This window comes from Phyllostomus hastatus, unplaced genomic scaffold (assembly GCF_019186645.2).
Source record: "Phyllostomus hastatus isolate PE091 unplaced genomic scaffold, TTU_PhHast_1.1 phas_contig_495, whole genome shotgun sequence".
Taxonomy (NCBI): Eukaryota; Metazoa; Chordata; class Mammalia; order Chiroptera; family Phyllostomidae; genus Phyllostomus; species Phyllostomus hastatus.
The window spans coordinates 4319208-4334757 of record NW_025333895.1 but is presented as its reverse complement, the minus strand read 5'-3'; the positions used below and the strand labels follow the sequence as shown (position 1 = coordinate 4334757).

Genomic DNA, 15550 nt, shown 5'->3' with positions numbered 1-15550 from the left:
GGCCTGCGAACCAAAGAGTCGCCAGTTCCATTCCCAGTCAGGGCCCGTGCCTGGGCTGCAGGCCAGGTCCCCAGTAGGGCGCGTGCAAGAGGCAACCACACACTGATGTTTCCCTCTCTCCCTCCCTTCCCCTCTATCTAAAATAAATCAATAAAATCTTTTAAAAAAAGGAAAAAACGTTTACTGTGTCTATAAATGCATCACTAAGGGATAAAAAGGTGATGTAATTTAATCTGGGGCAGTGAAACAGGGGACCTTTCCAGCTCTAACATCTGCGGATTCCAGCTCAGTCCTCGGGCATTAACCAGAGACGACGCTGCTGCGTTTCACGTGTGAGGTGGGGAAAGGCCAACAGGCTGATGAAGGTGGACACCGTAGCGGGCTGGCTTTGACCTGGAGGTCAACTGTGTCAGACCTACAGACGAGGATTTAACAGCTTGTGCTCATTCTCGGTGATCCAAACCATCTTCTCTCTGCCCACTTCCCACGCCGACTCCCCAGCCACCACCGGCGTTTCTGTGGTCTTCGGGAGCTTTCTCGCCCAGTGTAAGTGGTCGGTTCTGTGCGTTAGAGTCGCACTCCGGACTCCAGTGGGGGCGGAGTGGGGGGCTGGGGCTAAGAAGACCGGAGACCAGGGGTTGATGGGATGAGGAAAACTTCCACAGAAACAGGAACAGCCACTAGCTCCAGTTTCCCCTTTGACCCCGGGTAATTCAAGCTTCCAGGAAAGCCTTGCCCAACGGTTGAAAGCAGATAAGCTTCTTGTGTCCTGCCTTTGTTATTCATTTATTTACTTCAAAACAAAGCCTTTCTTATGGGTATTATCTTGCATCTTTTAGACCCCACACCTAGGAAGAGTGTACCTGCCCTTTCAGCGCCCCTCCAGAGAACATCAGGGGGTCTCACGGCTACGGTGGGTTGGGGGGGGGCGGCACAGAGTTAAAACACCGGCTTCTGCTACTGGCTTTGCCTCCCACCAACCTGGCCCTGAGCCTCAGCCCCACTCCTCCAAAATAATGCAGGTAGTGAGATGACCTCCAAGGATTTTAACTAAGTTCTACCAGAAGCTTGGAAGTTTTCACAACTTCCAAGTGAACTCTGTACTTGGGAAAAGACCACCCACGGCTGAGACACTGTTAAGCACAGAGTGGCTCTACCACTTCAATGGCTTTTAAGAAACCTCCTGCCACCGGGAGGTTTTTCTTTCTTTTTTTTCACAGACTCTGCCTCAGGTTTTCTGCTACAAATAGCACAGGAGGACACCAACCCCGTGCAGGCAGCAGCCCAGGGGGGAGGGGGGGTCACACCAGTCTCTCGATGCTCACATCAGCAGACAGAGGCCTCTACTCCACGTGGAGACTTCGTGGTGGCTAGGACAACCTTGGGAGCCTGAGCAGGAGCTGCGGCCTGGGGCTGGGTCTGAGCCTTGGCCTTGGCCTTTGGCAGTAGAACCTGAGACCCTTGGCTGTGCACGCACGAGCATATTTCACAAGCTTGGGGTGAGTGGGGTAGGCAAGTCAACTGAGCTTGCGGCGGCTGCCCTTTGGGATCCTGGGCTTGACCCCCTTGGGCTTATGAGGACCGTGGCAGCCTGGGCACACATACACCCATGGCCTTGGCATTGTTGGCCTGCAATGCTTCAGGCCCTTCTTGTTGGGCTTCTTGGCAAAGTGCACGTTCCTCAGGAACCTAGTGAAATTTGCATCTTTGTGATCGGGGTGTCTTGATGTCTTTTCTGTGCCATTTTGGGGACTCGTAGTGTGTGGTGTGGTTCTTGCCCTTGGCCGTATCTGGACCAAAGCCTGTGGTTCCCAAAGCCTCTTTTTAAATTTTCCTAATGCCCATAGGTCCCAGGGTCTCTGCAACCTACATCCCTCCTCCTCAAACTGCTGGAGGCGCTCAGCCGCCAGGAGACTGCTCTGCCTGGGTGCGACTCAGCCTTCACGGCTGGCACCCCCAGACTTTCCACTTCCTCCCGTTCCGCTTCTCAGCGGAGCAACCCGGGGCAAACGCAGATGACCGCGACCAATTCTGGGCTTCCTATTTTCAAAGAGTCGGAGGAAAAAGTCCTTTTGCGTTAAACACCTACTAAGTACCAGGCTCTCTATTTACTTCACCTACTTTAATCCCCACTGCAAACCGCTGCAGTGCCGCACTTTGGATACGGAAACAGGCTTGGAGAGATCAAGTAACTCGCTCAAGGTCACGTGGCTAGCGAGTGGCAGAAACAACATTCAAACCCAGGTCTATGCCACCTGGTTAGAGCCTGTATCCTATGTACTGTTTTGTTTTTTTTTTAAAGTTTTGGGGGTGACATCAGCATCACGGCAGAGTGAGAAGACTTCATCGTTTCTCCCTTTACATTTACGAGTCAGACAACCAGAGCTCAGCGAGGATCCCCTGCTCCACAAGGAAACACGCCTGAAAGATCCACGCATCGCGTGCTGGGATGAGCAGGGGGGCAGGCTCAGGGGAAGGACAGGGACAGTGGCTGGAGCCCACTGTGACTCCAGCGAGCGCAGCCGTGGGGGAGGAGTCAGGCCAAGGCGGCCACAATGTGGCCCAGAGGAGGAGAGGGGCAGAAGGGGTTCCCCCTTCCCGGGACATGCGCAACCACCCCAGGCCAACTTCCTCAGAGAGAACCTCAGAACCTCAGAGAGAAGTCCCAGACCCTCACCTTCCTAGCTCTCCATTCCCCTCCCTTCCCAGGCCCGGGGAATCTAGTTTGTATGTCCAGCTTTCCGTATCCTGGAATCTCATGTACGTGGATCATATAATGCATGGCTTTTTGCGACTGGCTTCTTTTACTTAGTGTAATGTTTCCAAGGAAGGTCTGTTGTCTTAATTAACTCCCTCGATACACTGCCTCAGATGAGAGAATAGAAAAGGTGTGGACAGCTCATCCTATGAGAAGTGCATGATAAAACCCAGTTGTTGTTGTTGCTTTTTTAAATTTTATTTATTTATTTTTAGAAAGGGGCAAAAGGAGGGAGAAAGAGAGGGAGAGAAACATCAGTGTGCGAGAGATGCAATGATCTGTTGCCTCTCACATGCCCCTGACTGGGGATCTGGACTGTGACCCAAGCATATGCCCTGACTGGAAATCGAACCAGACACCTTATGGTTTCCAGACCAGCGCTCGGTCCACTGAGCCACAGCAGCCTGGGCAACCCACTGTTTTTATAATAGCAGACTATAGGAAGACAAGATAGTTTTCAGATACTTAAAGGGCCCTTGGATCACTTTTGGACTCGAGGCACATGGGAAGCAGATGCAAGCAGACAGACTTCCATCTTGAGGCAGGAGACGGCACAGGAAGAACTCTGAGACCGCAGTACTGCCACTGGCCAGCACTTAGCACCCTGGTGGCCAGAAAACGCCTTTTACCAATTAGGTAGAATAAACAGTAAACCGAGGCAGGGAGGAGGAAGGAGACAAGTCTCACACGCTAACTCAGCAGTCCTTGAGCCTGGGCTGATAATATTGCCAGGTGTTCCAACATCACAAGAGACACTATGTTAGCAAGAAAGAAGGAAAGTCCTTGAAATTCTATGTAGCATTTCCACAATCTGGGAAGGAGAGCCTTGAGGCTGTGCTTTCATCCCAAGGCCTGGATGTGGGAGAGGGTCCCCGGTGCCCACGGAAAGAGCCCATAAATAACTTCGGAAAGTGCCCCAATTTTAATGAACTGCGGCCTGTCACGTATTTGTTTTACAACAAGATGACCAAATGGAATCTGGAGCAAGATAAAGATTTGGGCTAACAGACCCCCACACATCCCTAAGTTTGGGTAGTCACGTTCCCCCAGGAAAGCTGGTGCCACATTTACCTGTTAATCAATACATAACTTTTTCCCTCCTATCCCACCAACTATGTAAGTCCTGAGAACAAAGGACTCCCCCCGCCCCCCACTCTCTCGGGCTCTTGGCTCTCAGGCCACAGGGCCTCCGGCCACCTGGCCTCAGGCTGCCCAGGGCCTTGCCACCCTGGCCTTCAGCCTCTCTTGCTTTTCTCACCCTGCTTTGCCCTGAAACTTTCTCTTTCACCCCCTACTCTACCCGGTCCTGTTCTTTTCCATGGGAATGGGCCACTAATAAACGGATTACATACTCTAGATTTGCTGATATGTAATTCTTTACGTGCGTCAGCAAGAAGAACCAGGTCTCTCCGGTCAACAATCGGAGATGAGAAAGTACTCACAGTGACCCCCCCACTCCCCGACTGAGTCCACAGGGGCATGGGCTGGCTGGCTCTCTGCAAAGGGTACCCTGGTAAGAATGCCCCCCACACCAGCTAGGAGGCTGGCCAGTGACCCCTCCAACCACATTCTTTGGTTCTGCCAAATTCACATCAGCATTGTTCACTGAAGTCAACCTGCGGATGTGCTCAGCTGGACTGGAAATCAATACCAGCAAAATATTTGTTTCTCTCATTCCCCTGTGGTTTCTGTGAGACTCCAACAACTAATGACTATTCAACATCAAAGGACTGAAACCTACTCAGGCTACGTTTTTCTTTTTTACCTCATCTTAGGATCAAGGGACTTGACCCCACCTTTCCAAATATCAACTATTTTTGTTAATCTTCCTTTAAAAAAAATCATACCTCTCTTTTTAAAGATTTTATTTTTTTACTTTCAGAGAGAGGGGAAGGCAGGAAGAAAAAGAGAGAGAGAGAAACATCCTTGTGCAAGAGAAACATTCATCGGTTGCCTCTCGCACACCCCCAACTGGGGAGCCTGGCCCACAACCCAGGTATGCGCCCTGATGGCAAATTGAACCTTCGACCTTTTGGTTTGCGCGCTGGCACTCAAATCCACTGAGCCACACCAGCCAGGGCAAAAAAAAAAAATCATATCTTGATGATAATTACTTCGAGCTAGGAACCAATACTGCAACAGTATAACACCATCAGTTTACCATAGGAACTCAATCCAAGCTGCAAATAGCATTTTTCTTTTTCTGATGGGGTCATGATATTGCATCAAATGACATCTATCCCTAAAAATGAAGGAGAGAATCCTAGAAGCACCAAGAGATAAGGGGACAGTAACCTACAAAGGAGTTCCCAACAGACTGTCAGCTGATTTCTCAAAAGAGACCTTACAGGCAAGAAGGGGCTAGAAAGAAGTCTTCCAAGTCATGAAAGACAAGGACCTATATCCTAGATTGCTCTATCCAGCAAAGCTTTCATTTAAAATGGAAGGGCAGATAAAGTGCCTCTTAGATAAGGTCAAGTTAAAGGAGTTCATCATCACCAGGCCCTTATGAAATGTTAAAGGGACTTATCTAAGAAAAGAAAATTAAAAAAAAAAAACCATGTAGAGTAAAAGGACAGCAAACTCACAATTATTAACAACCACACCTAAAGCAAAACCAAAAGAAACTAAGCAAACAGCTAGATCAGGAACAGAACCACAGGAATGGAGATCACATGGAGGATTGGCAACAGGGAAGTGGGCGGAGGAGAGAGGGGAGAAAGGTACAGAGAATAAGTAGCATAGATTGTAGGTAGAAAATAGACAGGGGGAGGGTGAGAATAGTATGAGAAATGTAGAAGCCAAAGAACCTGTAAGTATGACACATGGACAGGAACTAAAGTGGGGGGGGGGGAGAGGGTATACAGGGTGGAGGGGAATGAAGGGGGGAAATGGGACAACTGTAATAGCATAATCAATAAAATATATATTTTTAAAAATGACATCTATCCCTTTTCTATGAAAAAAGGCTTTTTTTCCTGTAGACTGTCTTATCTACATCCAGCTTCCTCCCAAATGGCCACACATTTAAAGGTGCAGAGTTTAACAGTGCTGTCTGATTAAGCAACACCAAGTTGACCTTAATGATCTTCCATTTAATTATTTCGAGTCAACAGAGATTGCCTCATGGGCAATCTCTGATTGCCTGCAGGTCAAGGAGAAATGAGGGCATGGTGGATTCTCATTCTTTGACAGGCTAATCTCTGGATCATCTTGAAACCTATTTCGGGAGAAACAGACGTGGTTCTCTAAACTGGTTTCTCCTCATCTTTCTCTAGTTCTCCCAAAAGCCCAGGTGCGAACGCTCATCATGTTCCGTGGAAACGATGGGACAGGTAAAGCGGAGTGGAGCCCAACCCAGAGGTTGGTCCCAGTCCTTCCTCTGGTCTAATTCCTTACCGATCAAATGAGTTTTGAGGTTGCTCTGTGTTTATAGTCTTTTTGAACCTCTGTTCCTCCCTCTGTAAAATGAGGTGAAATCCCTGCCTTGTCTATTTCACAAAGCTATTGTGAGGCTTAAACCAGCTGGTGCACATGCATGCAAGTCTCTAAATCAGCAAATCACACCATCTTCCTGTTCGTCTGTGCTAAAGCCCAGCCGCCCCTTAGGGGAGCCCCACAAGCCTCAGCCAGAGGAACAACTGTTGACCTCTGACCCAGCTTGCATTCTTCCTCTGATTGGCTGCCTGAGTTATAACCTTTATTTTAAATTTGTTTTTTAAGACAAGGATTTTGTTTGGTCACATGAAAATGCCTTAAATAGGAATGCTATAATTAGCTCCAGCTGAAGCCTCCCTTCCCAAAGTCACTGCCGCTGTCGTCATCTTTTTTCGTTCTTTAATAAACCCTTCCCTTCTTTTGTCCCAGGCCGGGCTCCTCGCTCACAAGTCCTTTACAAAGAAAATTTCCCTGGCTGGCTGCCATCAGTTTTTCTGCCCACTTCCGCTTTGGGTAATTTTTCCTCGACTGTCCCAGTGTCTTTTGGGAGGGGGAAAATATAAAAAGGCAGGTGCCAAAAACTGCTAAAGAAGTTCATTTCTAAAGAAAACTTGACCCAACCTGCTGTAAACTAGCAAGAGGCTTTGACGGTCACGTGGCTTGGGTTCACCCATCACCCACTGACAAGCCCTCAGAACCGTAGATTCCTGAGCGAACCCTAGCATTGCAGACTGGTTGGTCCTGAGGGTCGCATGGAGCAGCTGCCAAAGTTTAATGATGCATTTTTCAACACCTATTCCCATGGCAGACGACCCACTTCTGGAGAAAAGGGCCCCTCAATTCTCTTTTGGCTTTGCTACCTCTGCAAAACGGCAGCACCGCACTTGAGATACTCTTTCAACAGGAAGCGGTATGGGGGGTCCGTGGGGCAGGGTGCCTTCCTGTTGCCGGGTTATTTACAACAAAGCAGGCTCTCTCTCTTAACAGAATACTCAAACCATTCGCCAGAAGCCTAACTTGTACTCCTCTGCAGGTAACAAACGAATAAAACAGATCATTCCCATTCTCAAAGCGGCATAATAATTGAACTGAATCAAAAGCTGTACGAGTTGTAGAAATACAGTCCATGCTACATCCACACACCAAAGGAATAAAAAAGAATTGTTTCACAGCACAGATCTTGGATCAGTCACGAAGTCAACACATTTCAGAGACACTGTGACCAAGGGGCTAGGCAGCTTTTGGTTAATCAAAAAGCCTTCTTTCAACACTGGAAAGGAGAACAGCAGCTTTCTCCTTATTTGCCCTTAGAAATCTGCTGCCAAAAAAAAAATGGATTAGGACCGATATCAGGTGTGCCATAAACCGCAGGATCGCGGCGACTCTAGTCGAGGCCCTGGGCACGGCCACAAACACCGAGCACACTCCGGCAGCCCGATGCCCTCACCGTACCTGGCGGCATAGGCAAAGCGGGGAGGTTCATAGAGGCAGACAGGGAGACCTGGGCCCACACCTCCCTGAGCCCATAAGGCACAACAGACTCTCTGAATTTAGCCATGCTGTCTTTCCAAGTGATTTATTCATCAGGCAAATGTGGGGACATGTTCAGCTCCCACGGCCACTTTGTGTAAAACTTACATTTTTTAAAAGTTGTCTTTAAACCTCTTGGATTTAACCCGATGGCTCTATTTTTGCACAGGGTTACCCCTGGTCTTCTTCCTAAGCAGATCTTAAGTAGGTTAAAGACCTTGGATATTAATCCAAGGCACCTTGGACATGAGTGGAAAACGCCTCATGTGCACCTGCCCGACAAAAAATTGTTTTATTGTAACTCTCTGGCATGTCACCTGATTTTCCCCACACTTGGCTGTGAGGTTCTCTCCTTGTTGTATGTACAAAGGGACCAGCCCGAGAAGAGAAACAGGTTACTAGGTAAAGTCCTCAGCCGTCCTCTCCAGGCTGCAAATCAGGCTAAGCCACAAGCAAATGAAACACTCAGGAAAGGGAAGCGACAGCTACCAAGTCAGACGGAAAAGCATACCACGAGAGAAGGGGAGGAAACGGCCTCTGTCTGAGGTTCTTATAAAGAATGGACGGCACTTCTCTTTCCGGCAGGCCCGGAGACGGCCTTCCTCCGTTCCCCCACGACCCCTCAGAGCCCACTCCTGAACAAGAGTAAGGCAGCCCCTCCTGGGTGCATAACACTTTCACTTTTAGGCAGTATTTTCCCCTAGATTCTTGATGACCTGCAACCCTGCAAGGGATCATAACCCCATCCTCCGGGTAGGCATGTCGGTAGGGGTGAGCCTACACCAGGAGAGCTGTCATTCCTCACCACCCACACCTGTCACAGCTCTGCCGAAAACCTCAGTTCCCATTTTTCCAACTCCCACATGCTTCTCAGAGGAACCAGATCAGGGCCCACGGGCTGGCATGGAAACCAGAGGGGAAGGGAGGGGGGCGGCTGGGAGAGGATGGATGAACCCATCAGGGGTGGGGAGGGGGTGCATCAAGCTTAGCCCTCAGGTCGGGAGGTGGGGAAAGGCAGGCTTCTGATACCTGACCTTCTACTTTGGGGAAAGCCGGAGCAGGAAGGGGCTTTTCTTTCATCAGAAGGCTCGGAGCGTGCCCACTTGTGCCCACTTGTGCCCACGAAGAGCCTTTCCCCCGACCCCAGCGCTCACAGAGGTCAAGAAGGAGCTCCGCTCCCACCAGCACTTAAACAGAGTGCTCATCTGTTACTTGGGGGTCCCACCCAGCCCAAGAGGCCGTCCAGTAGACCTGCCACGCTCCAGGGGACAGCCCACGAATCCAGGCCGTTCAGACCTGTCACCGTGCGGCCCAGAACTGTCACCCGAACCTTCCCGTAGTCGGGGACCCGAATAGGGGACACCTCCCCAACCGCGCGGACTGTGCGCGCCGCCTACCCGGAGCTCGCCCTCGGTGCGGTGCAGTCCCAGACGTCGTAGTCCCACAGCCAAGTCGTTGACACACAAGCCGCCGTCGCGGTTGACATCGAGCGTCTGGAAGAGGCTCCACAGGCGCAGCCGGTGGTCCGGGCCCCCGCAGACGGCGCCGCCGCACGGGTCCACAGACGCCGGGGATGAGGCGGACGAGGTGGCGGCGGCGGCGTCCGGCGGCGAGGAAGCCACGCAGCGGCACAACACACTGCTCACCATCGGGCGCGAGGCAGGGGCGCCGGGCGGCGAGGAGAACGCGGAAGACACGCGGGTATCCTCGGTCGGCGAGCGCGGGTTCCGAAATGCCGGCAAACTGGAGGGAGGGGCCGCTTCCGGGAGCCCCGCCCCACCGCCTCGCCTTTTTTCTGGCCACGCCCCTAGGCTCGTCGCTGTCCAGTCACAGGCCCGGACCACCACCTAGAGGGGCGGAACCTCCTCAAGGACTGCCCATATCTTCCCGGACTGCTCGGATCAATGGAGAGAGCGGGGTGATTCCGGCTCAGCCTGGGGCCGATTCAAACTGAGAGGGGCGGGGATTGGCTGAGCCGGGCCGAAGAGAGGAAATCACGCCGCTATAGGCAGAAGTTATATGATGGGCAGGAGGAAGGCCCCGTGTCCAGTTTCCATTGAGTAACTCTGTTTAGACTTCGGAATCGTAAGGATGGGAGGAGAGGTCGTGTACGAAGAGGTCGTAGTCTTCGGTGGGAAAATAGGAGTTGTGTGAGGAGTAATTGTGAGCTGAAGCTCAAAACTCGTTCGCGCTCCCGGGTGGAATTAAAGATTAGTTGGCTAACGGCTCAAGCCGAAAGCACTAGGGATCATCAGGAGGCCAGGTTTTGATCATGTAATCCCCTATACCACCAATAAAGTAGCTGAATTTAATAGCGTGATAGTAATACGGATGATTGAAAGACAACGATTTTTCACTGGAAATTAATAAAGACTCAGTGGGCGGAGCGCTCTGCGGCGAAAGACACACCTTTAGACCAACAATGAGGCCAATTCCAGTAAGTGGGCGTGCCCTGCAGCTGAGCGACAGATCAAAAGAACCAGTGAGCGACTTGATGTTGGGTCGCGACCAACTGGGAGGGCTGGTCCTCCTGGTGAAGCGCTGGGAGGCGGGAAGAGGGGAAGTGGGCGGATCTCCGCACACCCCGGCGGAAGAGGCAGATTCAGGAAGCCATTACGCAGCTGGCTGGCAGCGGCTGGGCAGGTCGGCGCTGGGCCCTACGCACTTTGCGTAACAAGGGGGTTTACCAAAGACCTGGAGCTTGGCCTTGGGCAAGCCCAGCCTATCTCATGTTGGGGGGTGGGTGAGCGGCGAGGCTGTGGAAGAAGAGAAGGGGAATTGGACGGTTGAAGGGATTATAATTTCTTCAGAAAGAAGGGGTAGGGAGAGGCCATGGCTGTCCCAGCCAAGAAGAGGAAGATGAACTTCTCTGAGCGAGAGGTGGAGATCATCGTGGAGGAGCTGGAACTGAAGAAGCACCTGCTGGTGAACCACTTCAACGCCGGGGTCCCTCTGGCTGCCAAGAGCGCGGCCTGGCACAGCATCCTGAGAAGGGTTAACGCTGTGGCCACCTGCCGCAGAGAGCTGCCCGAGGTCAAGAAGAAGTGGTCTGACCTCAAGACCGAGGTCCGTCGCAAGGTTGCCCAGGTCCGGGCAGCTGTGGAGGGTGGTGAGGCCCCAGGGCCCACTGAGGAAGATGCAGCTGGTGGGCCAGGGACAGGTGGTAGCAGTAGTGGCGGTGGCCCAGCTGTAGCCCCGGTACTGCTCACCCCCATGCAACAGCGCATCTGCAATCTGCTGGGCGAGGCCACCATCATCAGCCTACCCAGTACCACAGAGATCCACCCCGTGGCCCTCGGACCCCCGGCTACTGCAGCCACAGCCACGGTCACCCTGACACAGAGTGAGTGACCTCTCCTGCCCAGTCCAGTGTGCATAAATGGGAAGGGCCAGCAAGAGATGGGGCAGCCTGGGGAAGGTTGACTGTAAAGGGTCAAAAGTCAGATGGGAGTCTTGGAAGACCATGAGGCCTTCCAAGAGCTCCCCGGACAGAAGTGAACTTGTTCTCTCTGGGCCTCCCTCAGCACACAGTCTGGACTGCTGATGAGCTGGATTGCTCTCAACTATGTTTTGCCACCATTCATTTCCATGACTGAACTGTGTGGTCCTTGAAGGCAGAGACCATGGTCATATCCCCACAGGATAACTTAGCACAGGGCCTGGCCCACAGTGGCAGGCAGGGTATATCTGTTGAAGGAATGGATAGATGGGAATGGGAATGTCCAAGTTAGACGTGGATTCCGGACAGAGACATTCGGGGTTTTCAGTGTGGCCAACATTCAAGACACAGTTGAGCCTCATGGTTCCTGATACTAATCTCATTCATTCGCTCATCAAACAGTAGCACTTACTCCGTGCCAGACCCTGTGCTTGACACTGGGATCACCACACTGTCTAAGACAAAGGCTGGTTATAGTCTAATAGGACAGATAAGACATATATGAGTAACTGCACTGTCAGTTGGGAGGACCTAAGAACTCAGAAGAGAAAGGGACCTTCTTGGTTGGGGTGGGGACTCACAGCAGATTGTGACATGGAAGGGTGGAGAAGACTGACCTTTTCCCCTATGCGTGGAGGCCCAAACAGTCCACTGAGAATCCCTTCAAAGGTTCTCAACTGTGAATAGCAATGGAGCTGGCTTGGGGTGAACTCTTTAGTTCAGATAAGGGTTTTCATCAGTATCCGTTTAACTGCTTCTTTGGGCTGGGCTATGAGCTGTACTGATCACTGATTCTTGGCGGGGCTTTGGTGAATTGGGTGTGAGTGCCACCCCCTGCGGTGCCCTCTTTCTCAAGAATATTGAGGTGGGACAGGGGACCCAACAATGGCCTAAATCAATTAATGTTCTGGAACAGGGAGGACCTTTAGGTATTACCATTGACCAGGGTGATCAAGGAAACAGGGAAGCATTGATTGGGCCACCCCCGTCCCTCCCCTTTTTTCTGCTTGGCTGAATGAGACCACCAGTCAAAAAGGCACTGAAGGAGGTAGGACCAGTGCAGCCACCACCAGCTCCTGCAGATAGGTGGCTGCTGTGTACTGGCACCACGGCGAGCAGGTGGCCCTGCCTTTGCCAGCCAGAAGCAGCCCCTCAGAGTGGTATTGAGCACTATGGTCAATGGTGTTAGGGAGACCTGGGTTGGTTTCCTGCACCTGTTGAAAAAAGCTGTGTGGCCTTAGGCAAGTCACTCCGTGTTTCTGATTCTGTATCCTCGTTTCCGAAAACGAACGTGACATGACCTACCTCTGGGTGTCGTGAGGATCCGTCGAGCCAATGAGTGCAAAGGGCTTACTAAGCACAGTGCCTGGCACACGGCACACGCTCCAGATTTTTGGCTGGTATTATCATTAGCATCTTTGCTTTTGCCAGATCTGGGACTGACCCTTTGGTTACCAAGGAGAATAAGACTCTAAAACTCCTCAGAGTCTGGATTTAGTTAGGTACATGAATAGCTATAAAGCCAGAGGAGGCCTGAATTCCCCAGCACAGGTCTTAAGGTCTCCCTCCCCACGCCACTGGCCAGCTTCAGTCTTTCTAGAAAGTGACCTGCCACTGCCTTTGCTCTTCCGCAGTCCCCACGGAGACCACCTATCACACGCTGGAAGAGGGAGTGGTGGAGTACTGCACGGCGGAGGCCCCCGCGCCCCTGCCGGCGGAGGCCCCCGTGGAGATGATCACCCAGCACGCCGACCCCTCAGTCAAGCCGCAGGCGCTCAAGAGCCGCATCGCCCTCAACTCGGCCAAGCTGATCCAGGAGCAGCGCGTCACCAACCTGCACGTGAAGGAGATCGCCCAGCACCTGGAGCAGCAGAACGACCTGCTGCAGATGATCCGCCGCTCGCAGGAGGTGCAGGCCTGCGCCCAGGAGCGCCAGGCCCAGGCCATGGAGGGCACCCAGGCGGCCCTGAGCGTCCTCATCCAGGTCCTCCGGCCCATGATCAAGGACTTCCGCCGCTACCTGCAGAGCAACACGCCCAACCCTGCCCCCGCCTCGGACCCTGGACAGATGGCCCAGAACGGGCAGCCAGACAGCGTCATCCAGTGAGGGCAGGCTTTGAGCCAGCCGTCTGCTCTGATGGGATGACGTGGCCGTGGTCTTGTAAGCGGGTCCTGTGACTGGCCTTCGGCTGGGGCCGGCGGCATGGACAGCTCCCTCTTTAATAGACATCGAGGAGCTCCGCTGTTTTCAAGAAAGAGAGGAGACTGGGAAGAGGGGCTTGCTGGGATCCTGGGACCCAAGCCCTCTAACCCCCACCGTTCCGGCCGCCTTGTCAAGAACCCGAAGACTGGTCAGGCGCTGGTGATGGGACACGTGTTGTCGTGAGCCGGGGCTTGTGACAGGACCCAGCCCCAGTCAGGACACTCGTAAGGAAGGCCGTCACTGGGGCATCGTCACACAGCCACACAGCAAGGGGAGGGGTGTCTGTGCTGAATGCCCCACCCCCAAGTGCCATCTTTTGAGTAAGATGATGTCAGCGGCGCTGGCAGTAGCGTGGTGGCATCTCCTTCCTCCCGTGGGAGGTGGGGTGACTGGGCCCGCAGAGAAACCCCACCCGTTCCCCTCACCGCACCTCCGTTCTCAGGAGACTCTACTCAGTGCCCGTGACCTTTCCTCCTCACCCCGTGCACGGCAGGGACCCTTGGTGCTGCCCGGGGCTGCCTCCGCGACACACCGAGGATGTGGCCCGCCGGGCGCAGGAGTGCTGTGCATGGCGGGGGAGGCTTGGCTGCCACCTGGTCTTCCACTGCGTCCCCGGGCAGCCCTTGTATGGCTTGTCCCGTCAGCTTTTGACTCAGGTCAAGCATCGGGCTTTGGGTGCTGTACATTTTAGAGGAAGCAAGCCAGTGTGGACACTTATTGCCCCACTGCAGAGGGTCTGTGGCGACCTGTGGGCCCCTTCCAGAAGCCTCGCTTCAAGCCACTTTTATTTATTCTGCCCACGAACGCCTCCTGGGAAGGCCTCCAGGTTCTCCCAGGGCCACTCGGGCCACGCCCTTCCTCCTTTCTTCTCTACTGACTGCACACTTCCAAATCTGGGTGGGGGAAAAAAGCCTGCTCTGCATCACACGCTGGACAACGTCCACACATCATTCAGAGTCTTGAGTTCCTTAGAGAACCCCCCTGGCTGGCCGGCTGGGTCTGCAGGCCTGGCTGGCCCTGAATGTCTGCGGTGAGAGTGTCACCGACCTAAGAAGGGGGACCTTTGGTTTCTGTGCGGTGGGAGAGCGCACAGACCCTGGAGTCCTGAAAGAGGTGGCGTTCCCTGTTCTGTCCCGACACTTTCTCCCGTTTGAGGGGAGTTTACCCAGATGGCATTCGTCTGTTCCATGTTCAGAGCCAAATCAGTTGACTCCATTACCGAGACTCTGGCACCTTTTCCGACCAGTTCCCAGGTTTGCCGTCTTGCTGTTGGTGCCTTGACCACACGTGATTGCCGGTTCCAGCTCAAGGCTCCAGATCTCGGCTAAACAAAGAAGGTGCTGCCCTTCTGGGCACGTGCATTCAGAATGGCTCGGCTCCATCACTGCAGTCACGGAAAGGTGCCCCCAGAGACGGTTGGGAGGTGACCCCCGAGCCACCGATCTCTGTGGAGGACGTGTGCAGGGCCAGCTACAGAGCCGTGGAGAGAAAGCAGGCCTGCGAAGGGGTTGGCTGGCCGAGGAGCAGCTCTTCTCAGCGTGGCTGGGAAGCAGCGGCCCCTGGCCACCTGGGCGTGTCTCCTTCCGAGGGCCGCGACGGCTCCAGCGGCGTGGCTGTCGGCGCTTCCTGAGGGTTTTTGATTTGCTTTGGTTTTTCTCTGGGGTTGGCCATCTGAGCCGATACCGTGTCTGTTCCGATTGAACATACAGGAGAAGGAAGCCTGGATCACTTAATCTGACTGGTTCTTTCCGGGTCCATTTTAAATTAAAGAGATACACTTTTTTACACCCACGCCTGTGTCTTTTTTTGGTTATATAGAGAAGACAAGACAGGCTGGCAGAAAGCAGGGGCTGGCACATCATGGCCCACGGGGCACACCTGGCCCCCGCCTGTCTGTATAATAAAGTTTTATTAGAACAGAGTCACAGCCCTTTATTACTTAATGTCTTTGGCTGCTTTTGTGCCACAGTAGCATAGCTGAGCAGTTGTGACAGAGACCTTTGGCCCACAAAGCCAAAGTGTTTACTCTCTGGCTCTTTATAGAAAAAACTGCCTATTCCTGGTCTAAGGCAGTGTTTTAGTCTCCGAATGAGAGTGACCTGGGGTGTTGGTCTAGCATACCCAACCCTTGGCTTCCCCCCAAACCTGCAAAAGACTCTTGAAGAGACAGCTCCAAGAATAT

General features: G+C 52.9%; 2 protein-coding genes across 3 annotated transcripts in view; one reads left to right on the top strand and one right to left on the bottom strand.

Moving 5' to 3' along the window:
* The window catches only part of SLC25A25 (solute carrier family 25 member 25), a 33284-nt gene extending 23810 nt beyond the window's left edge, over nucleotides 1-9474 (bottom strand). Inside the window, exon 1 of one of the 2 annotated variants that reach the window (XM_045845965.1) lies at nucleotides 9124-9474. In XM_045845965.1, the coding sequence (XP_045701921.1) occupies nucleotides 9124-9375 (252 nt within the window). In that variant the 5' untranslated portion in view covers nucleotides 9376-9474. The remainder of the gene's footprint in view (nucleotides 1-9123) is intronic. The other variant, XM_045845968.1, reaches the window with a different exon arrangement.
* Nucleotides 9475-10348: 874 nt separating this feature from the next.
* Nucleotides 10349-15152, top strand: NAIF1 (nuclear apoptosis inducing factor 1). The gene is made up of 2 exons (XM_045845972.1): nucleotides 10349-11069; nucleotides 12800-15152. The coding sequence occupies exons 1-2, from the start codon at nucleotides 10559-10561 to the stop codon at nucleotides 13270-13272; spliced, it is 984 nt and encodes a 327-aa protein (XP_045701928.1). The 5' UTR covers nucleotides 10349-10558; the 3' UTR covers nucleotides 13273-15152.
* Nucleotides 15153-15550: the final 398 nt, after the last annotated feature.

Bases quoted from the DNA above. Each gene is read 5' to 3' on its own strand.
- NAIF1 (XM_045845972.1), top strand. From the start codon at position 10,559: ATGGCTGTCCCAGCCAAGAAGAGGAAGATGAACTTCTCTGAGCGAGAG. The intron at 11,070-12,799 runs GTGAGTGACCTC...GCTCTTCCGCAG, and splicing joins CACGGTCACCCTGACACAGA to TCCCCACGGAGACCACCTAT.